At 36.2% G+C, this 24842-nt stretch overlaps 1 protein-coding gene across 1 annotated transcript in view; it reads right to left on the reverse strand.

Annotated features, from left to right (window-relative positions):
* The window catches only part of OTOG (otogelin), a 106354-nt gene that overhangs the window by 38260 nt on the left and 43252 nt on the right, over positions 1-24842 (reverse strand). The window contains exons 24-33 of the mRNA XM_064452603.1: positions 17565-17672; positions 13251-13389; positions 12854-12988; positions 11620-11766; positions 10872-10991; positions 10032-10148; positions 8419-8575; positions 7339-7365; positions 4389-4556; positions 1965-2243 (exon numbers count right to left, since the gene is read on the reverse strand). Coding sequence (XP_064308673.1) covers positions 1965-2243; positions 4389-4556; positions 7339-7365; positions 8419-8575; positions 10032-10148; positions 10872-10991; positions 11620-11766; positions 12854-12988; positions 13251-13389; positions 17565-17672 — 1397 coding nt within the window. The remainder of the gene's footprint in view (positions 1-1964; positions 2244-4388; positions 4557-7338; positions 7366-8418; positions 8576-10031; positions 10149-10871; positions 10992-11619; positions 11767-12853; positions 12989-13250; positions 13390-17564; positions 17673-24842) is intronic.

A 24842-nucleotide genomic window follows, 5' to 3' on the forward strand; every position in this document is an offset into this window, starting at 1 on the left:
GACAGGATTTTTTGGTATAATGACTGGAGGGTAAAGACTTCACACTTGAAAAGACATACCACTCTCTTAATGGATGACCACTGAGAATTGGAACATGTTTTAACCTTCTTCATTCCTCCCTTAAAGATAAAAGACTAAGGAGATATTTTTGTTATGTCCAAAGAAAGTTCCTTGCTTGAAATGCTGTACAAACATCCTGGTAATAGCATTAGCTCTACAATTCCGCTGTTAAAAAACCTCAACAGTTCTGTGATTACAAGCATTTGTCAAGAGGCAACAGGCATTTGGCAATGACAAAATCTGTCATTTTTTCTGAAGTTGGAGTGTGCCAGTCAACAGCTGCATTAGGCTGTCAGCATAATACATTGCAAAACATCGGCAGATTCACAATGCCACCATTAACACTTTAATTCAATGTTTTGATAACAAGAAGCTCCACGAGGCATACAGTTGGCCTCCGTTGTCATGGAAGTCAGTGCCTGCTTCAGATTTGTCTGTTCTGAGATTCAACATGGTCACTGTAAAACATGGCCATGCTTCATTTGTTACAATATTTCATTTTCTTTCCTTGCTTGTAAAACAAATTTCATCAGTTTCAGAGGATGAAGCACTGATTTTTAAAAATGGTATTGCCAAGGATACCTATTAAAATATGTCTACCTCAATAAATGAACTACTAATGCATTTGAAATTACAGCACAATAAAAAACTTTAGAACGTAAAACGAAACACTTGTAGTTATTCTGGAATTTTATACACCACAAAAAGGCCAGTGGTTTCAGCAAGTAGTAGGTGTCGCTGAAGTTCATAAATAAAGTCATATGAATGCATTTGATGTATCTGATGTATCAAGACAAGCAGACACTAAAGGAAATTGTCGTTTCATGAATAATCTGCTTTGCTTTATTTTATAGGCCAATAAAACTTCTTGCACCTCGTTCTTGACCTGTAAGGCCATATGCATTTCAACGCATGGTTCTCAAATTTTTAAGACTATGTCAAAACAGTTATTCTTATTATTATTCCTTACTAAAGTAAAAAAGAAAGAGCTTAATTTATTAGTGATTTTTTTAATGTGTGTTTTTGTCATCAGTTCTTGCAGAAGTAACTCCTGGATCCAGCTTCTACGGAGGGTCGTAAGAATACCTCCTATATTTCTGATCCTTATGTCTCAGTGGAATGGGACTACTACTACAGGAATGGAAATCTCTCAGGTAGGTAAGAACACTCTCACAGCAGTCTATGTTGTGTATTCAAGAGCTGTCTGATGAACAGCAGAGAAACAGACATCTAGATCCCCAAGAAGAGGCATGTATCTCCACTTAGATGGTGCCTACAACACCAGGGGATAACATCCCAAAAGGCAGAGCCTCTGTGAGTGGGTATGTGAATAAAGGTCAAGGTGTTTTTTCAGAGGAAGCACAAGGTTTGAGACATGTAATCTACAGGCAATGTCCTTAGCACTGGATGGCATGACCTCTGACGAGGCCACAAAGCTTGCAACGAGAATGCACCATACAGAAAACTCTCTTGGCAGCAATCAGAGGAAAAGGAGGAGAAAACATCATACACAGACCTTAGCTTCCAGAGATGCATTCAGTTCTTTTCTACTCACTTTGTGAATTCCATTATTCATCAGCATGAATTTTCTACTCCTTAAGAACTTCCTCACCACGTAGGTGGGCAATATTGCCCAGAAACTATACACAAGGCTATGTATTTCCAAAACTAGATGGCGGATATAGCAAAGTTGTGCGTTAGGTTAATGGCTTTTGACAAGAAAACAGAATCTCATCCTCACTACAATGCTCAGGGAAGACGATTTTGAGCCTGTGTGTCACAGATTACCAGTGATGTAGGGGAGAAGTAAGCAATCTCGCCACCTCTGAAAATATCAATACCATTAACCTGTATTTTCACAGGGAGCAAACTGCTGTTCATAAAATACAATTTTAATTACCTACCTACAATTTTAAAGAGGGTTGACAGTCTGAACTCCTCTGAATGATGGTACTTCAAAAGCTCAACTGAAGAGGCTGAAACGTGGATGAAGTATCCTGGTTTTGCAAATGACTCAAAGGAACTGTATCCTGAAATCCATGTATTCTTGTGAATGACATATGTAGATCTGTTGTGAAACTCTTCACTTTTTTCCCATTTAGAAAGAACAAGAGTATTATTGGAGGTCAACTGAAGAAAATAGTTTGGTCTTTCAGCTGTTTCAAATGAAATCAAGTTGGAATCTGAAAAAACCACACAGAACCCATTTACTTGCTGATATATGCATAATAAACTAAAATCATTCTGATGTACCACTACTGATATTAGTAGCACGAGTAATGAAAACTGACTTTGGCCTTTCAGCAAAAATAGCCTGAATCTTGTAAGAAAATATACTATATATGGATTTCAGAGTGCTAGATTCTCATGGATATTTAGGTTTCTAAATATCCTACAGATTTCAACAGGAATACAAGCAGATTAAGATATTTGCCCACACCAGGATAAAGTAATATAGCCCTGCAGTCAAGCAGAACTTCAGTTTACAGCCTTCACTAAGCCATTTATTTAACAAAAATTTAAACTTCATCTAACTAGCTTTACAAGTAATATTTGCCATCAGGAATTTATAGCTTAAGAGCTCAGCCTTTCATTAAAAACAAATTACAAAAATGTATTTTGCATTCAGCTTACAGCTTTATGTCTTGATTTCTAAGCAGTCAGCTCTCTAGCCCTTCCTCTAAGAATGTTAACAGCAAAGTCTGTTTTCTGGCAAATGTACGCACATGATATCTTACCCGGAAAACAGTACTGTTGATTCCAAGCAAGCCTCTGTACAACCAATTGCAGAGTGGCAAATCTTGAGCCTGTTACAGGCATCTGTTGCTCAGAGAATTACTTCATTCTATTTTGCTGTAAACTCTGCTATTCTCCTGAAAACAGCCTTTAAACTACTGTAAAATCAACTAACCCTCCAGGCCTGGGTAGCATTTCTTGAAAAAAAGAATGCATAGAAAACAAATGATCTCTATTAAACAGATAGACTATCACATTCTGGTGTAACAGTTCTGGAAGACCAATTTGTTTTCTGAGCTTAAAAACTTCAATTAATCTGAAGAACATAGCAGCACTTGTGAATATTTTTTTATTAACCATCTGTAGCGAGTAGCTATTTAATATGTAACAATGGACAATGTGATTTAAAATACCTACCATATAGCCAACCCGTACATCAATGCCTAAAACTTTTCACTGTCTACGATTTGTTTGAAACTGATCAAACATATCAATTTTTCTGAGGTACCAAAGAACCAAGAACACAGATATAGAAATGAAGTCATGGATATGAAAAATAGCTTATTGATTTTATAAGCTCCTTCATGGATAAATGATGAAATGCCACTCACTCAAATTGGACTATAACGCACACATACCATTTGCCATGTTAAATTCCGAGGGATTTTTATACAGGAATAGAACAGTAGATGGACCTTCCCTTTCCAAACCTAAATTGAACGCAGTGTACAAGTGTCTCAAAACTATGACTAATAAAAGAAATGTTGCCCTGGATATTCCGTTACATGAGTTCTTGTGACAGTTCTACAGACAGCAGTATTACTAATCAAATGCTTGTAATTTTTTCAACTGACCCATATCCCTTCTTTGATTACACAAAGACAGCCACTTTCAGGCTTTCCAAAGAGCTGATCAGGGGACTCTGGGCAGTAAAACTGTATTGAGACTCAAGTGCTCTGTGAGCATTAAAACTGTGTACACAGACAACTCTAGTATTTAATCAATGTGACAAAGGGCTGAAAATATTCTTGTAAGCTCTTCCACCTGCCTGAAGGTGTGCAAGACTTCTTTCATCTGCTGAATAAGTAACAATTTCCTTCAGTAGAAGCTTAAGTTGGATCCTGAAGAAGACAAATTTGCAGTGTATACCAAACGCAGCTCATGTTAGTGCCAACAGACATCTCTGTACAAGTGGGCAGACAATGAGGGATGGTAGCAAAGCGAGTGAATTAGGGAATACTTCTCCTGTATCATTTCTCTCCCATTGTTTCCCATGTCCCAGTTTTGCCAGAGGAAAGGTGGAGGGAGCAACACGTATCTGGAACACTGGGCTACAACACTGGTCTGGTGCTTCTGAAGGTTGAGGCCAGGGAGGAGCTGTTGCTTTTCAACTAAAGTATCTGTTTATAAAGCTGCAATCATCTAATTAAAACCAACCAAATGAAAATTTTGGCAGACAACATTAAGGTGTGCAATCAGCTGACAGATAAAGAAAATATTTTTTAGCCCACACCTATTTTCAAACATAGGCTCGTATTCAAGGGCAGAATTTGCTCTGCCTTATTTAAGCCTCTAGGTTACAGTGACTTTACCATGAGCTTTGGGTTGATAAAGTCCTGAAGTCAGCATAAAGCTCACTGTATGTCCAGGAACAACATCATCTTCTCTCACTGGGAAAACAACACCATCCATCAGTTTAACTGCCATTACAAACTCTCCATCCAAATAGCTGACCAGTTTGTACGGGCCCTTTCCCAGAGCTGTTGAGAACAAAAATCAGAATTACCTTTCATGTCAAGTGTCACAAATGCTTGAGCTCTAAATATTATGATACAGCACATAAATCAAAACACGTCTCCACTCTGAATATTTTCAGAGTGCTCTATGTGCTATGCACTGACCTATAATGACAACCAAAACAAAGCCAAACTCTTTTAGAAAATACCTGTTTTGAAAAGTGTCCAAAATACCTAGTTTTAATTTCACGATTCATTATTAGCTTCTCCTTTTGATTTCATAGTTACTTTATTAAAGTTAGCTGACTCCTCGTTTATTTGGTTTGGAAGTAAATAGCATTCTACAGACCACCCTGGGATCCCTCTAAATTGTTTATTTGTATGGTTGAACTGATTATACACTTCTCACTATTCTTTAAAACCCATTTTATTAGCGTCCAAGTGTGAGGTATTTTGCAGGGAATAAAAGTTTGTTGTCATCAAGTATCAAAGAACTCCTTGAACAATGTAGACACAAATGTAGCCACTGGGAAGCGAGACAGGAAGAAATCAGCATTGTAAGCAAACGAATGGTCATATTTTACCTATAAGTAAAAATAGCCAAAAGCACATGCAGTTATCATTTCACAAATCTTACAATGTCACACCTCCTCACCTAGTTCCAATTTGCAGAAACGTATTTCAGAGTTTATATTTAAATGCTATTTGGAATTATTTTTGTAAACTTGTCTGTTAAAACCAGGTGTTTTAGGTTACACCTGAGCAATTCACCTCACTACCATTTTACCCAGACACTGCAAGCATCCATCTAAGGTAGAATTGTCCCAGAACCTCTCAGCTGATAGCTGTAGCTAATACCTTTGAGCATTAAAATCTGTTCCAACAGGTTAAAAGTTTGGGCAGCAGTTTGCAGCCTGCCCTCATATTCTCGTTCTCCCTAATCTTAAAATTTATTACAAGTTTTGAAATCCTAAGGAGGTTGCACTACAACTGGTTTTAGATTCTAACAGCATAAATAGGTGGCCTGTTAGGACACAGGCCCATGCCTAGCTAAACATGTACAGTGATACCTGGTTACCTTCAGTGTAGGGAGTTGAAGAAATTTTAAAAATTATTTAAAACATCTAGTGTTCTGGAAGTGTTATTATACTTTTAAGTCTTATATCTCAGGCCCATGCAAAATTTGAGAAACCACAGCTACCAGCTAAGAATTTCCCCTATCAAAGACAAAAGGCTCTGTTCCTACTTCTAGTGGGGCTGGAACGATTTCACTCTGGATTCATGACAAAGTTAAATAAAGAAAACCTATCTATGGCCTAAGACAGTTTCTTAACCTTCCTGTCTCCAAAACAAAGTAATTCTGGGGAATGCTACAATATTTAAGGTAGAAAGGAAAATCTTCAGTACAGAGATTATTTTTTTCCCCACTGGCAGCTCTGAAACATCCTGTGTTGAATACTGATGAGCTGTATTAGTGAACAGTAGGAAGATACAAAGTGAGAAGTATACAATAACCATGTTTATTACAAGCCAGTCACATGCACAACTCTCCAGTATTTCAACTAATTTCTGTCAGTGAGAATTCAGTGACAAGTAAAACTAATAACACACTTTAAAAGCACATGTTATTATATAACTTCATTTCACTACTACCACAGTTGTTAGAGGCACTGCACTTTCAATATGTTACAATTGCAATAAGATTATCTAGTATCAGACTGTATTTCATTTATAAAACTAAACAAACCACAAAGCAAATGTAAAACTGCAATCACCTCTTATATTCAACTGGCCTTTATTTAAATTAATTTAAAGGCTTAACTAGTGATTTAGATAAAATTCACTGCATTAGCAATCTGACCCCACTCAAAATCTTTTCAGCCATCAGTATATCAGAAAATGTAAATTTCTTGGCCATATCATTTAGTCCTGGCACGTTGCATAAGTATCTTCTAACTTAAACTCAGTTCCCCTCTGAGATCTTCCTGGGGGTGAGCTGCTGCAATATGGAGTCTAACAAAAGATCAAAATTTCACAAATAATCTGGATAGACAGGCTTCTACATGAGCTTGAGAAAAAGAGTTATAGAACAAATAGCAGGAGTCCTGACCATTCCTCACATCAGGCTGGCTTGCAGTGCTTGTATGTATGCCACGTCTATGCAGACACACGCAGTGTAATACTAAAATAGTCTGAATGTGATTCTAGTGTTAACACAGCAGTACGGCACCTACTGCAGATTCTAGGTTTACTCTACCACCTTGTACAAGTTTTGCACCTCTCTCTGAGAGCCATTCTAACACAGCAGCAATGCTTGTCACTCAGAAATTTAAAGCTAGGTCAGACATACCAAAATGGAGTTATTCCCCATTTGGGGACAAAAAGTTGAAGTACCTTAACAGCTAGCTCCCTCTGAAGGCTGCACAGGAGATCAGGATTGGTTTAACAGACCCACTAGGTATCAGTTTTGCACTGCAGTATGCCTTAAGCAAGTAGTGCCACTAGTATTATTGGGTTGAATAGTCTATTAATTACTTAATGATTTAATTGTTTAACCATTATCCATTAATGCAAAAACAATGAGTTAAACACATATTTTGGGGAAAGGCCCAGAAAGATAAGATATTATGAAATTAAAACCCTTTGAAAAAGCAAAGTAGACCAGTAAAACAGGATCTTGTCTGTTTAAATAATATAATAATTCACTACTATTTTCATTAACACATTATTTTTACATGAAGTACTAAGAATTATAAAAAGAAACCAAGGAGTCTATTGACATTTTATCAGCTCCTTTAGAACTTACCTTTGTTGAAATATTCACAATCATAAGCTAAAAAATAAAAAGAAAAGAAATGCAGTTGCAGGCATTCTGCAGATACAACAGGTTTTCCATTACCCGTTATGATTAATAGGTAAGCCAAATGATTGGCCAAGTTAGATCATACACAAACATTTATTTAAAAAACTATTGCCACATATTTACTGCTTTAAATAAAATACTAATTTAAACTACACCAATTTAAATAAAATACTGTCTTCTAGTAGGAAGGACTAAGCTTACATACCTACAGCTGTCTTTTTGTGACCTCTAGTGGTTAAGGCTAAGCTTTGCTGTCTTTCCAAGCTCACATTAAAATACACACACCATTTCTATCAAAAATTAAGAGTAACCCTCTTGCTTTATGGCAAGTTTGCTGTGTGACTTTGAGCAAGCTCTATATTCTCTCTGTTCAACTGCAAAGTTAAAGAAATGCTTGTTTCCTTCCATTCTTTCTATCTTGCACTTTTTTATCATGTCTTTGGGGAAACAACTGTCTCCTGTTAGGCATTTGCACTCAGTGCCGTAGAAAAAGGCCTCAGATTTTTTTACAACTTCTAAGCATTGTTGAATAGGGATACCAAGGTAATGACAAAGTCCTGCTTAAAAACCTACTTGTTTTTCTTCAGCAGACCTTTAAGTTTCACACTTGCTCTGGGGCAGTGGTAAGGCAGCTGTCTCCTAGACCCTGTTAAGAGGCAAAGTCCTCCTCAAGATGGAAATTACCTGAGCTGTTAACTTTGTAACTCTGGTTTGAGTTACGTATCCTCCTGATATCCTGATGCCATATCCTAATACAGACTTCCCATGACTTCTCCTTTCACATCACAGGTCAAGCAATTAAAAACAGAAGAGTACCACCCACAAACATGGAAAGATGCATGTAATCCAGCTAGACTGAAATGAACACAGAGGGAAGTGAGAGGCAGCCGCTCATCGTCCTACCAGTCTGGCTTAGTGTTTCAATTCACGGTCCCAGGTAACTCAATGTTACTGATTTTTCAGGTCTGGGTCTATGAATGCAGACAGTGGCAGCCGCTGGCAATGCTAGTTAAGTAAACTTACGACACACTCTAGGGGACCTCCAGTCTACAGCAACTCCATGCTGGCAGCACTGATGGGCATATGCTGAAACACTTGTACAGAAACACTCACAGTCACCTCCTTGGTTACAACCACAGGTATCTGTCAAGCAGTTTGAGTAAAACCAGGTGACATCAATCTGGAAATAAAAATATCACTTATCAAAAATATCCATATAGACCCTGGCAACAATCACCTCAATACAAAGCTATGACTCTTTCAAAATTTAATACATGACTTCAAAGCATTAAAGATTTTAACTTAAATGTTTCCTGAAACACATGAAAAACAGTTTATTAGAACACATCATAAAATCTTGTACAGTACTTAGTAACGCAATTAAGTCAATGACCCATTCAGAACATGCACACTGAGATGTTGATATGAGCTTGTGTTTTCTATGGTTTTGTAATATTTAAACCGTAATAAACTAACTACAAAGAGGCTTATGAAATAAGATAAAATTTCTCTAAACTGATCACAAATCAATAAATCTCAGAAGTGTTAAGAAAGTTAGATATACGTAAAACGTAAGAAATAATAAAGTAGATAGAAAAACTCTTCATGTGAGAGTGGTTCATTCTCTTCCTATTATTAGGCGATTTCACCAGCAAATTTGGGATTTTTTCCCTTAGATTATTTTGAAGTCTTAAGTGACAAAATTTAAAAAAAAAACTGCCAATGATAACTCACTTATTGAATTCTTACACATTTTAAATGGATTTACACTTGAGAAATACACACTTATGAGGAACTTGGTTGCTACCAACCTTATAAAGCGGACTAAATCAATGTTACATTAAAACAACTTTAGCATCAGCTTCTACTTCCTTCCAAAATAATACACAAAGCAACCTTCCAAGATTCTTGGTTGTCTTTCATATGAGATCTCCCTTCTCCCTAGGAATCATTCTGACACACTCTTTAAGCCATGCACAAAGTCTCAGTACCTGAACATCTCAGGACATGTCATTTTCCATATAAGACCTAGCTCTGGAAATCAGTTCCCCCTCATTCTCCAAGTGAACCTGAGCCTTTTGACTGTCAGAACATGTTGCATGACTCATTTATTTCCTTAGGTGGTTGCCTGAGTGAGGAGATACGTGCATTTTTTTCTAGGAATGAGTTCTTCACATCTGATACTGCCTAGAAGAAACTGTTGATTTATTGAAATATGCCTGAAAAACTTGCGTGCTATGTAATACGATTGACAAAAGCAAGTTGTTATGCTTATGCAAATAGTGCTTGGGATGAAAAAAAAGATAGCACAAATTGGATATAATTTAGTCTGTATTAATTACAAAGGGGACTAATAGGACTATCCATATTGTAGAATGCTGAACTGGTGCCAAAGTGGCTTACTGTCTAGGTCAGCTAAGTGCAGGTAGCCCTTATAGGTCCAGTCAAATATTCACATTTTAGAATCAGAATAGGTATGGATTATACTTTCTTTGTGTTCTCTTTTGCTACAGTAGTCAAAATTATTATGTTATGGAAGACAAGATGAAGATTAAAAGTGATGCAAGTTGAAGCGTGAAGTTTCTCTCTAGTGATATGTCCACTTTTACATCTTTCTATATGCGACCACAACTCACCACTGGATGGCAAGCTTCAAAGGCTTCACTTAACAGTATTCCACATTCCTTCTTGGCAAATGGCTCTCTAAGGGGATTCAAACTGCATGGATTTCGAACGTCAGAGCTGTCAACACACTTAACCAGAAAGCAAAATCAAGATGAGAAACTTGTTTCATAATCACTTTGTGTTTGAACTTGGAAAGTTGTTTTTCAAAAAAAAGAGATGTAAAAAAAACCCCAAACACATCATTTAGGAAACTAAAGCCAGACTAAGATATGGAATTAAAAGGGGATGTTAATCTGCAGTCCTTACAAGTGAATAGTCTAGTTTACATAAATAACAAAGTTCACTCAGATGACGTACATTAGAAGAGATCTTTTTACTCTAACTACTAGGAAGAAACATTTCTATGAACACCACTAGACACATCACACTAAAAAAGTTCATTTTTTAACTTTACATCATATGTGAAGAATATTTTTTTCTTTCCGTTGTTATGGTTTCACAGCTAAATATTTCCCAGCTATGAAAGATCAACTACACTGACAACACAGTCTGAAGTGAACCCATGATTCTTCCATTACATAAAAAAAATGACTACTTTACTGTTTAAACAACTTCTTCAAAAACACTTGTAGATTCAGCATTTTTCTCAACACTATAGCACTATGTAGAAATAAAGGTGATTATTTCCTTCTCCTTAATGGATTATAGTATCTGTAAGAACAATTGCTATTGCCATTTGCATTGCTGCCTGACTGATACTTCTAGAAATTAATCTCTGTTTTCATTCTAGATAAATTATATGATGTAACAGCAAAAAATTTACTAGCAAACACATTCTTTTTACTATGTACCTCTACAGCTGCCCAGCTGTTTCCAAACTCTTGTGAGTTTGTTAATTCAAAGTTATCTGGAGTCCTCAGTTCATTTACTGTCTTCAGATCAAAATTTCCACATAATCCAGTCAATTGACCCTGGGAAAAAAAAATATATTAAAAAAACATATTTCTGTATGATACAAAACACTACTAGCCATGGCTGCTTTCAAAGCTTGCTTCTTAAGTTCCTGTCTTCAGTTGTTTAATTACAAATTTGTTACAAATTATGAATTTGATCCTTTTCAGCTAATTTTCAGCCAGAACAGTTCACCTTTTTGTGATAATAAAGCTACAGAGAATACGTTATTTTGACAACATCAATATTATTCCCTTTCAACTAAGTATCTCTAAGCCTTTGAGAAAGAAGCTGATCTTTTGTTCAGGGAAGTAACCTGATTGCTAACTGTGTACTTTTTTATGCGTCAGGAAAATAACACCTCCTCCAGCCATATAAAGAATGAGTACCAAAGGAGAATGTTGCCTCGAAAGTATTTGTTTCTGTTACAGAAGTTAGACAGTAAATAGTGACTGAAAAAGAAAAAGGTAAATGAGAATGAATATTTGACAAGGTAGTTGAATGCTTCTCTCCTTGACTCTGCCACTGAGTTCCTACATGATTTCTGACACCTTGTCTAGTTTCTGAGTAATGATAATGTGTCTTACTTAAAAAGACTTACATAAATATCTCAGAGAAATGAAAATAAGAGTGTTGATTTCCACTTACCTGCCACTGATGACCCATCTGTACATGAACTGTTGTTCTCTGATCCCAAAGAATGGTGATGTGCTCATCAGGAAAATGAACAACAGAGAAAAACCCAGCTTTCCATAACTGTATTTTTTGTAGTTCATCTATGTAACTAGATAAGCTCTGTTCAAAATAAAACAAGGCAACTTATAACGTAAGTAATGTCTTCACTAAATGTTCACTTGACGGGAAAAGAAACACTTAAAATGAATGACATTGTTCTCAGACAGAAGTCCAAAAACTGACAGGAGGCCTCACAGGGGTAAATGCTTAAACAAAAGTGGTCTGGATTTTGATTGTGAACTGTGTGTATTTTTACGATTTTCCTATTTTAAAAGCTGATTTTATATGAATTTTACAGGACAGATAACAACAACTGGAATGAAGATAAAAATATTAATGATTTATCTGTGAGGTAAGAAATTCATCTTAAGGTTCCTGGTTATGATTTTCACTTAGTTATACATGACTGCATTCAGCAGGTCTTAGCCACATGATTTTTTTGAATACAGATAGATATAAAGATGCATGAAGCATCTTCTGGAAATAAGGAATTCTCTAAATACATCCAGAGATTGCCATCTTATTTACATAAAGCATTCTTCTCTCCATCCAGGAACAGATTCTGAATTAGCTGTAGCATGGACTAAGAGATCCTGTTTAACTGCACAATACCTCATACAAAGAGACACAACTTCCTTTGTATAGTCAGTCTATAAAGTGTATATAGTACTATTTATACTAAAATTACTAAACACACTAAATATTTACAGCAATAGAGTTTGCAGTTTGGGCAAACAAAAATTATATTAAGGCTTGGAGGATATAGCAGGGGCTGCAATCTATATTTTACAGCTGTATAGGAATACTGCTCCTATACATCCCAGGCCAGACTGAACACTTAGTTCCAGTGGAATTAATAGCAAAACTCTCACTGACTTAAAAATATCTGGATTTTTCCTAAGACACTAACCAGGAATTAAGTCTATACAACAGAAATATGGTCATTTCATCTTACATTTCCGTGAAATATAGGCAAGATTTTGTTTAAGGTTTCCCTTGATGAATCCAGATGTGATCAGCATTCATGGTAAAGATATTTACGCCTCTGCTACTTAACTGGCACAGTAAGTTCTGGCTAACGAAAGGAAAGAACACACAGAGAAGTACATATGCTACCTTTTGATCAGTGTTAACGACTGAAACTTACTGGATTTCCAGTTTCATCATCAAATATTAATAAAGATTTTCCAATAGTAATGAAAAGGTTTTTTCTGCAAATTATTCCAGTATTAAAGCAGTTAATATTCTCTAAAATAATAGAAAAACTGGTTGAAGAAGTACCCTGAAGAAAAAAAAAAAAGAAAGAAATGGACACTTTTCAATGTACTAATATAAATATGCGTATTGTTACATAGTTCAATTAGCAGAAACCTCAGTGTATAATTATTACATTATGTATGATTCAAAGTCTAAGCAACAACAAAGCTTAAGAAACAGTATGTAGAACTCAATAAAATGTACAGATAGGAAATAAGGAGAAGGATACTTTTTAACAGGTAGTTTTAAAATCCAGTTTTACAGAGGCTTTACAAAAAAAGTCTCACCTTAACTAGGTACACCTTACAAGTTCCAACAAAGTCAAATGTTAGTCCATCAAATGTTCTGTAATGCCGATCCCCATACGCAGTACACATTGATGGGCAAGGATGGAAGGTGCATTGAAATGATCCATGTTGGCAAACACTGAAAAATGTATGACCAATAATGGTAACTGTAACCATGGACAATTATTACAGCTATTGTACTGGGAAGCAAAAAAAACAAAAAGGCAGGCAAGAATAATGACTGTAGACAGAAGCATTTTGAAATGTTAATTAGAAGCAGCATATATAAATTGATTGGAAAAGAAAAATGTACATATTGAACACAAAGAGACTGTATTTCTCTCTGTTAGAATTTATCAGTTCCAGAATATATAGACACCAAAAGGGCATTTCTTTTGTTGAAACAAGAAAACAAAAAATGCCACCTGAAGTAATACAATTTATTCTCCAGTAACTCACGTCAATAATGTGCCACAAGGATAAAGCTTTCTTTTTCAGTTTCTCACAGAACATCTGTTTCTATACAAGCTGAGTCTTAGAATCAACAGCAGTACGTCCTACTACTACAGTCTCTGTTCACTCTTTGCTTGAACAAGAATTTCATGGAAGTGCAAAAGAAAAATTTTAGTAGTGCTATTTTGGTGTGTAGGCTCCTTAAAAGAACTGTGTTTTGGGTGGTTGGTTTTCTTTTTTTTTTTCTTTTTTTTTTCCGGACACCTAGGTATTATCATCCCCAAACCCTAGCCTAACAGTTATGGGGCTTGCAGAATAGTTCAAGTTCTGTCTATGGCTGCCTTAAGGATCAAAATGTTTTTATCACACATACACTAAGGGACTGTTCAAACCTTTCTGAATTACCTTTGCTTTGTACTGCCTAACAGCAAGGTTTTTCAGCACTGGATACTGTGTCTCTTTCTATATCACCCTCTTGCAAGCTAAATAATGTTTTTAGAAATTACTTCAGAAAAGATTTATAAATAATGGATACAATTTCATTTCCTATATTGACAGATCAGTTTTTAAATGTTATTTTTTGTTTCTAAATCACCTGGACACTTAAAAACTTCCCTGAGAAGCTGATGCCCGTGTATAGCTTTACTACAGGTATATTTTATGAATATAGATTAAACTAAACACAGCATGTGACACAATTTCGGCACATATCTAATTTCAAAAATATTGAATTTTAAACTTCCTGATTAAATGAACATTTCACATTTTATAACTAAAGTATTAATATGACTGATGGAAATATTTGATAAATCACTAATGTTTGGCATCTCATATGCTGAAACACCAAGCAGTATGAAGTTTTCGTCAGTATAACCTTTTCTTTTCTGTTCATATTGCTATCATGTATGACAGGGTCAGAACACCACTGTTTTCAAAAGAGCAGAAATCATCCAGAAAATCTAGGCACCTCCAATTACTAGTAGCATTGTGTTTCCTTCTGTTCCCCTACCATGCAATTTGCACCAACCTGGAGTCATTTTCCAGATTTTCCAAGACTCCACATAACCCATCACTGATTTGGCCCACTGCTTGTGATTTGTATAACTACATATATAAATACACTAAGCACATGGTTAAAATAAGTTAGAAGTACAACATGTGAAAAGTGTTCGCTGTACCAAAGCACAAGTAAATGGCAGTAGGTCTCACCTAGCTAACTCCAGTTACCTCAAATCAGTACCTAAGGCAGGAACCTCATCAAGCCAATGAAGAGAGGGGCAAATAGAAGAAATTGTATTTGCACTGAAAGTGCTGCTTCTCATGCTCTCTGTGAGACATTAGATTTCAGTTTTACTCTTAGCCTACTCAAATCCTCTTCCACATGCTGATCTGTTAAGGACTGGTACAGAAACACTTCTCAACATGTAAAGAGTAGGAGCTTCTATGTGTACTTTCTTTTTCAGGAATCTTAACACATTACACAATGTCTTCAAAGTCCTCTGCACCAGTCTTGTTTCATACTAAATAAACCAGTATTTAGTTATCAGAAAGTGCTCTAGAAAGTCCCAGTTGGAAAAGGCTACTAGCATCTTCCAAACTATAACTAGCTTTTAAAAAAAAGTATTTCCAAGAAGTATTTGTTTAAGAATACAGAAGGCCCAATTCAGCAGCCCACAGAGACTAACCAGCATTTTCTCAATAGTCTCAATGTACAACAGCAAACTAGCATAGCTAACAGCACCACCCATCTTACCTTGTGCAGCAAAGCACCAAAATGCTGCTCTAATACCTTCATTTAGTGTAATAACCTTTTGTGTTTAATCTCGCCAGCAGATGTAAACAATATCAGGCAGTTGCACTGAAAACCAAACTTGGGAAACCTAGAACTGCAGTTCAGCCAGACCCCAGAGCTTAGACTGAAAGTTCCTGACACTCCACTGGTAGTTTTGCCAATTTAAGAAATTATTTTATTTGCCATTTTACTGTTCATCAGACAAATGAGATTAATAGTTATGTTTCTAATACTACATCAGATACAAATAAGATGATATTTAGTATCAACGCACACTATTTCTGGCACTAAATAACAATAAAGTCATTGTAACTGTTATGAGTGCCTAAATGGGTTTATTTGCACAGGAGTATTCTCATGCTTTGCATGAGCAGAAATGCACATTTCCCCTGATGTATCAAATACACCCCTGTATACACACACAGCAGTCTCAAAGATGTTCGACATTTTGTATCAAGCAGAGATTGCTACAGACTTCCCATCTGCCAGGGACAACTGATTGCCAGAAAGCCATTATTACTTAATCTGACTTTGCCTCTGGGAGTGGAAGACTAGAAAAGCCATGACAACCTTAAGGATTTGTACATGAATCAATGAGCCTGGCCTCAGGAGGGGAAGAAAAAAAAAAAAAAGAGAGAAGGCTAAATATCCAGTGTGTCTCTCTGCCTGCACTGCTGTGGCCTTTGGTGAAGTCTCAATGGTATATAATAATATAATAGTTCTTTCTGATGCAAGCAATCCTACACCAGGTCCAATTGGAAAGGCCTTTGGAAGTAAGGGGGTGAATAACCCGGCTCGCTTTACCTGCCTGCCCAGTGGAGATGGCTTGTAAGTCGCTTCACCAGTCGACCAAAGGGCTACAAATATCTTCTAGAGCAGATACTGAGGACCTGACGAGAGGCAGAGGTAGGCAGTCAGCACAAGGCTGGAGGGGGCAACGACATCCAGACAAGGCAGTAATTAGTGCTGACTGGACAAGCCTTCACCATCCTGGGCTATACTGAGCTGTGTAGGCCAGGAGCAGTAGTTTACCAGGTGACATGAGTCAAATGTTCCTGGTAAGCTAAAAGAAGGGGACAAAAGGAAGGAACTGCTCTGCTGAGAAGCTGGAGGCTACACCACTATCATAGTATCCTGACATTTGATAGTACAGCTGATTTTTCTGAGGCTTTGGTAAGACAAATAGTGTTGCTTAGTATCAGCTTGCAACATTCAACAGTGGTCAGAGAAGAAAACAGGCAGGGCCCATCAGGAAACAAGTCTGTTTCAGGATCATGCAGATGTGGTATATTTTCTCATCTTAGCTCTTGCCAAGCTTATTGAAATGGTAGTGTACTACGTTCTACTGAGTGCGCGCTAGGAAACTTCAGCTATAGGGTATGTGCTGCATTTACAACACTGGATAGGAAAAGGAATAGGTTTCTACATGTATTTGAGTGATCCTATCAACCCATGTCTATTGGAACACTTCCTTTAAAAGCCGACGGATTTATGAGTTATCTTATTCACACACCTAAAATTAGCAAGCAATTTATCTATTACTATACTCAGTATATGATGTTGCTCAGTACTCTCCTTAATTTGTCATTGTAGTGGACACAGGACACATGGGCACAGGGTTATGTTTTGGGTCCTTAAACTGCTCAGATTCAATGCTAAATGTGAAAATAAACAAGTAACAAATGTCAGTCAGGTGTAATATTTGAAGGATTTTACCTGTACTTTATGAACACTGGCCAAGGAATATTACTTTAAATTACCTTGATAATCAAAACCATGATTTTTCTAAACCATGATTTTTCTAAACCATGATTTTTCTAAATCAAGTTTCTGTTGTTTTTTTTTTTTAATTCCTAAATAGCTGTTATTTTGTTATATACACAAATTCCTTGAAACAACAAACCCTTAAAAAAAGTCATTTTCATAGCTCTTTGAACAAATGTAAACACAAAATTAGGATAATTTACCAGAATCTGGTGTGAAATTTATGATTAAGAAACATGACGGAATAATCAACCCATAGATACACAACTAAAATGAAATAACCACATAAATAGATCTCTGCTTACCATGTATGACAAGAAGAAATTACTTTGTCACCTGGAAAATATTCCTTTCCTTTCCACGAACAGGGACATTCATTTGCTTGCAAGCACACATCCCCATGTTTAACAAGACTATCAAAAAACAAAGAAAAAAAATATACATTCAGAAGAAGTATACCTAGTATCTATATAAAAATATATTTTCCTAAAGTTTTACATTATTAGCGTTATTACTATTGAAAAACAAATCATATTTAAAATCTTCTGAAATTGAAAAGGCATTTTATCAATAATTACATACAAGTAATTTAGTATTTATTCTAAGAACTTTTAAATGAGGATTTCTTCTTCTTTTCTTCACCTGATTTAAAGAGCTTTCATTTGCTGCAGTTTTCCTATAGTTATCTCTCTTGCTCTATGAACAACTTAATCATTATCAAAAGAGCCATGCTGTTTGCACAAAATTAATTGAGTATGTATTTCCGTATGACTAGCACCCTTGTGCAAGCAATCACAAATATATTTAACTTTATTGGCAGAAATGCCCTCACAGGCCTTCAAAAGAGATTTTCATAATAACATAGATAACAGTATGCACAGCTATTTTGCCTTGACTAATTTGCCTTGACCTACAAATTTGTGCTTATAATCACAACTCCTAGAGTAACAGATAAAAACTGAAAATTCAAAAAAAAAATTGTGAAAAACATTCTATTAGCACATAAAGAATACAAGAATTCTTCCCCAGCAAGACAAAATAAAGCAACTAGTCTAAATTTTAAAGTAAAATATTTGTGGTTTTAAACAATATCCAGAAAAACTGAAATGTGAGAGTTAGGTAAAGAGAGATCTCAAACAGATTCAAGAAATAAATCTCACTAAACATACCAGAAATATTGAATGATTTTATTTTAAAAGCTATCTTTTCACAGAACCCAAGAAAGTTGTATTTCTTCCAAAGACGGATTCATTTTTTTAAAATATTGTAATGCTGCAAACAGTTACCAGTCCAGGATCTAAAGATCTTATAACAGATAGAAGAAAACCTTTGAAGATAAATCCATCTGCTGAATGAAAACTGTGAAACATAAAATCTTGATAAGCTACAGCAGGGTCTTCGACTTTAACTGCTGTAGCTCCAACTTGTTCTGGGTTCTGTACTGCTTCTCTACAGGATCCTGTTTGACACAGCATAAGTGGCTAGAGCAACTAACATGCTAGTTGCATAGTAAAAGGATTTCTTACAGGCACCACACAATCTACAGTTATCCGTGTTTCTAAATGTGAAGTTTTGAGATCTATTTGTATTGTGAAATAAACTGTTCTTAAAACAGCACTATTAGGTTGATAATATCTTTTCTTTTTTGAGTTAAGTTTGTTTAGAATTCCAGTACCTCTCTGTAGTAATGCAAACTTTATACAGGTTTTCCTGTGTTCCTAACAGTTTTTTGAAGAAAACAGATTTGGTGTTTCTGGCGTTTAGCACTGTAATTTGGGCAAGACACTGCACCATGGACAAGGGATTGTGGGTGTGAGGCACATATATGACAAACAGGGCAATGGCATTGTTTCCCTGGTATCTAAAAAGAAAGTATTTATCATTACATTTATCATGAAATATTTTATTTATTCATATTTATGAACAGGTAATTTGTGTACTATAACTTAGAATTCTTCAGTGTGGTATTTATCAGATGGAAATTTATAACTCTGCAGCTCTTCTTCATGGGAATGTGCAGTCATCATAAAACCCCTTCCCCTGTTAAACTGAAAACCTGTAATCTTCCCCCAAGATACGTGAAGTGTTCTTTGTAATCCATACTTATTTCAAGCATTATGTCACTTGAAGACAATCAACTGCGAGACTGAAATTCCCACTAGTTTAAAGCTGCTCAGAACTGAACAGGGCATCTTTAGACACAAAGAGCATCATGCTGGCAAGGTACCATTAAGTACAGGTTTTTCCTCACATTATTACCCTCACTAAAACAAGTGATAACAGCTTTCTCTCTTGGAAAGCCAACCAAGTAAATAGATTTCAATGATCTAAGAATTCACCACAAATACCCCACAGAGAGGCCTTGTACAGCTCCCCTTTGAAGTACCAGATGTTTTTCTGGACAGCTATACTTACTGTCCAACCTAAAATGAACTGCAAAGATACAATGATAGCTATCATACTTCACCATGTTGAACATTCAGTTTCATTACTCTCTCATTATTTTCTATAGCTTTGTTCGTTCACATACGAACAAATACATAAACAGTCTTGGTAAAGGCATTGCTATAAGCAAGGTGTCTCCCGTGAGTCAAGAAACACTTCTTTGCTTCTGTAAAGCCCACAAATCTGGACCACAACACTAAAAAATTAACTCTCTTGCAGCCCCCACCGGAGCAGTTTCCAACAGGTTATGTATTGCATGGTTCTCTCCCCTCCTTTGGGCAACAGCCTACCGCCAACTGATTTGAGCAGCCACAAACACTTTTGCCCCAGCAATGAATCTGCTCTCTGAGGGTTTCACAAATATTCCTACAAAGGTCTGTGATAGAGTTGAAGGAATGTAAAAAGAATTAAATAAGGTAACGCTTCTCATACCTACATGAATTCCACCACCACCCATCACTTCCCTAACCAGAAAGCAGGATAACTAAATTCTTAAAAAGCAGCAGAAGTTGATGACATTACTGTGGCACCTAATGGCTTCGTTGTAGTTAACTCACTGCCTAGACAGAGAGAGTTACTATATTACTGCTGAGCTTTTTCTTGTTTGGGGAGCTTTGTACAGTCTACCTCTTCTTCCCCTGCTTCCTATAGTTTATTATAAAGAAATATTAAGTAAATTTGCCAAGCACCAGGCATTTTACAGAAAGCTTAAAGGGTTGTTAGTATCCTTGCTGTATCCTTCTGTGTAACAACTGATTTTGATGCTTCAGCTGAGACAGTCAGACCCCCCCTGCACTTCTACAGTTTCACCCTGTATTGGGAAACCTCCCTGTATTCAGCTTTACCACCGGCATCCTACTGGTGCTAAGCAAAGTGGGCTCTAAAAAAGAAGATTCACAGAAACAGTACTAGTAGCTTAATGACCAAAGGTAGGTGAGAGTAAGAAAAACAAGAGCAAGAAGTAGAATGACAGGGATTCCTCTAGATTCCCATATTCTGCAACCTTTGCCCTAGAGGCCTCTGAAAATTTGGTTCATCCATTGCCTGTGCCTCTTCTGAAGTCTCCTTGAGTAAAAAGAAGCTCCCACCTCCATATACCTTCTACTGGTTGGTGTGGACAGAAGAGGGCAAAATTATCTCACAAGTTACAAGTGTAATACTCAGAGCTGCATAAAACCTGTATACAGTATTTGCTGCAATGTCAGAGCAATGCAAGAGAGGGACTGTGTCCTGATATCTCTCATTTTAAGTAGAAAAATACTATGGAAATTCAGCAAAGTGACTGAAAGGAGGAGGGTTAAGAGCACTTTTATTAGTACTTCCCCCCCTCCCCAGTGTTTTATTTTTCAGTTTGTGTTCTGGGAAGGAACACAAGAGGACAGCAGGGACTTAAGACTGTCAGAAAAAAACAGGGTTCAAAGCAGGGGCCTCTCCGACCCTGCTCCCAGTCCCATCAGGGCTCTAAGGCAGCAGTCATCTCAGAGAGCACGTGTAGCTCTCTCAAGCTGCACAAAGAAGTGGTACACACTGCCTCATGATCAAGTAGCACATATCCCAAGGCAAGACCATGGGGAAGGAAGGCTGAGGTTTGTCTTTTGTCCCAGCCTGTTTCATAATGAAATAGTGCCTGGTCTGTCACTGTATTTGTGTGATGTTTGATACCTTTCTGTGGCAGCTCAGCTGTACCTCACATCTACTAATGTTACTTCAGAGGTATGACTCACTTCTTTCAAAGTTCAAATATTTTTAATTAAGCACACTGGATTAAAATCTCTCTCTAGATGCCCTCAAACAGTACCATTTTCTCCAAGAACAGTGTGAGTACAATTCAGTGCTAAAAATAATATAAAGCAGGACTCCATGTGAAAGCGAGATACCAAAAAAATTGCCACTGACGAATGGCACACAGGATAGTACTAGCTGTCCCTGATCTATCACCACTGGTTCTTCTGAAAATAATTGTAAACTTCAAGGGGGAATGAACACATATTTTTTATTAATTATGCTTTTGGGGAATGAATGCGTATCTGCAGATACATGTCAATGGCTATTCCTGGTTTCCAAATTCTTATCTCTTACTACAGACTAAGTTATTTACCTGGCACATATCAGTTTTATAGCTGAAGCAGTTTTCAACACGGAAGATGATTCTACCAGAGCTGATAGCTCACTGGACTTAGCCATTGTTGCCAGTAAATAATAGCACTAGGGTTTTTTTACAGTCAAATCAAATACCTGCTTGAATTGTAGTAGAAATTAAAAATGAAGCAAAACAAAACCAAAAAAGATTCCTTGACTGATTCGAGATCCTCAACTCCTCTCAAAAAAAAACCCACACAGAAAGTAAAATACACCATAACTAACAGTATTCTAGTATGCAATTTTTCTGATTTAATGAAAAAGTTGAAATAGATATTCTTTATGATAAAAACGCATTTTCAGAAAGTAATTCCAAATGTAACAGAAGTTTTCCTTTCAAACCAAATGATAGAAAGTTCAATTACTCCCTTAAAAAAATTGGAAAAAGAGAAGGCAATATGAAAACGTGCTCAAGAATCTGAATGATATTGATTAAGTTTTACTGTGAATTGAATACAAGTACAGAAAAAAATTTAAGACATTTGCAGCTAGTGTAAATGAGAAAGCAGAAGAACAAGAGGGTTTTGAAAGTATTGCAAGAGGAAATGAGGAACACTGAAACATATCTGAGTTGCAAGTCTGAAGATCAGAAGACTATGGAAAAGAAGAACTGGATTGTCTTGTTATGGCATTGCAATGGAGATACATTTATTCTTTGAAAATGAACTTTTAGCATTCTGTAATTCTACAGCCATCAGAAATAGAAATCAGCATAAAATGTAGTGTGGACAAATAAATATCAGTTCCTGAAGCACCCAAATACACTAATGCTGATGCAGTCTTTGTAACAGAATTTTATTTTCCTAAGGAAACAGTATAGTCATACCCATGGTGGTATCCCCATGGGCAGTAATCCTTATTTACCTGCAACACATTAAATCTTCCTGACAGACCTCTCCAAAACTCTGCCTAAACCAGAAAAAGATTAAAAATACTTAGCATGCCAGCAGCAGCAGAGCCATCCAGAAGAGAGGTTTGAACTGAACACTAATTTTATTTTCATACTAAATAATAAGTTCTGAGCTTTACTTGATCTGAGAAGCAGTAGGTCTTTTGAAAAAGGATACTAACACATACCAAAAGGACAGCACTTTGAATTCATGTAAGGAAACCTGTTTTAAGACATGACACAGTCTATGTAATTACTTCTAATAAAAGTTCGTTTTCTAAAAATATTTGAAATTGGATTGCATTCTTCTGCCATTTTTGGGTTTGTTTGTCCATAGGCATATTTATAAGATGAAAAAATTCATTGTTTTCTTTGTGCAAATTAAAAAAACTCTTCACTTCTTAAGAACACCTTTCAAGAATGTGTTTAAGCTCCTTACATGTTATTTGATACAGTATACCACTTCAGAAAGACAGTGATAATTTAGAAATTTTTGGAAGAAAAAACCTGGCATGATATTCCTTTCTTAGTTACAAAACTTCACCACAGTTACAGGATACACCAGCTTTCAGTTTACTATCTTTTCATAGCTCTATGAGAGCAACCACTGATGAAAAAAGAAAACAGACCTAAAAATTCTGTTTAGGGTAAATTGGCCCAAATTTAGAGGAGTCCAGGTTCAGCACAAAAGAGAATATTCTTTGTCATAGATGATAACAGTTGTCTGCAGAGATGGAGTCTTGTCCTACCACACTAGAGAAGGTTGCATCCAGCCTAGAAAGGCCACATAACTCCACACCACTCATTTAGTAGAGAAACTGGGGTGGATATTGGAACAGTAGCCTCCGAACATGGTGCCACAAATGTCTGCGATGTCTTAATGATGATAACTCAGTGTCCCAACATTAAGTGTCTGAAATCAGGAAAAAAATTTACATATACTTTGGTACCAAGAAAATTAAAATCCCAGTTAACTTCTTCCATTCTGTGAAGTGTCAACAACAGGCCACATCTACAGAAATCCTTGGCTGTAAAGTTGGTGAAATGAGACCTCCGCTTTTTGTGGGTTTCCTTTTGTTTTGGGCTTATCAAAGAAACGAAACCATAAAAGGGGAGAAAATGTGGAAGACCTAATACATAGGTAACACTATGAGGAAGTAACAGAAGTAGTAGAAGTAATTACTAGTTGCATTTGGGGCAATATGTATTGCAAGCTATTGACATAATCCTCTGAATTTATATTATTAATTATTCATATTTAGGGGCTGGAGGGCCTCTTGGTTTTTACAGCAAGATGGCATTGTTGTATAATATACATGGAAATTATTAAAAATTTCAGTTAATGGAAATACGGATGATAATACAATCTAAAAGAAACAATAATTATTAAACAATTCAACCGAGTTGAATAAAAGCATGTCTTCAAAAAGATAAGTGCTTTTCTTATGATAGCTTTTCCTGAGTGAGGTGCTTGACAATGAATGGATGGAAAGAACATACAGCAGCTGTACCCCTAGTGTTCAGTTTTCTCTGAGGGGGATTGAAAAAGATGCACTTAGTTTTATATAAGTACTTTTTAAAAGCTCACATAAGGAAGAAAATCGCCTCCACAAAAAAAACCCCATCCGTTAATACCTACTCATTTTTTTCTTAAAATGATATATACTAAACATATCAAATGTTAATCCATTCTTCTCTGTATTAACATTTTTTGTTGGTTATTTCAGAGCATCAACTGAGATCAGGAAGCAAGGAACAGAAACTACCTGCTCAACTTCAGTCTTCACCTTATAACCATAAAGATACCTTTGTCCTTTTCTTAAACTCCAAAGTACTATTAGAACCGGCTATGCTTAAAATAAATCCATCAGAAAAAAAAAAATAAATAAATAGGATTAGCACAGGTATCAGACATCACTAGTTGAATTCAAAGTGTGCAGCTTAGTTGGACTAACTAATATTGTTTAGTTCATGTACCTCGACAACTCCACTGCTCCATGATTAGGCAGGGCCATTCATGTTACTCAGTATTTTAAGTTCTGTTGTTTCTAATGTTCTTATATAAAGTAAAAAAATTGACCTCGGTTTATTCTGAAGGGCCCTCTATTAG

Source organism: Phalacrocorax carbo, chromosome 5, assembly GCF_963921805.1.
Source record: "Phalacrocorax carbo chromosome 5, bPhaCar2.1, whole genome shotgun sequence".
Lineage (NCBI taxonomy): Eukaryota > Metazoa > Chordata > Aves > Suliformes > Phalacrocoracidae > Phalacrocorax > Phalacrocorax carbo.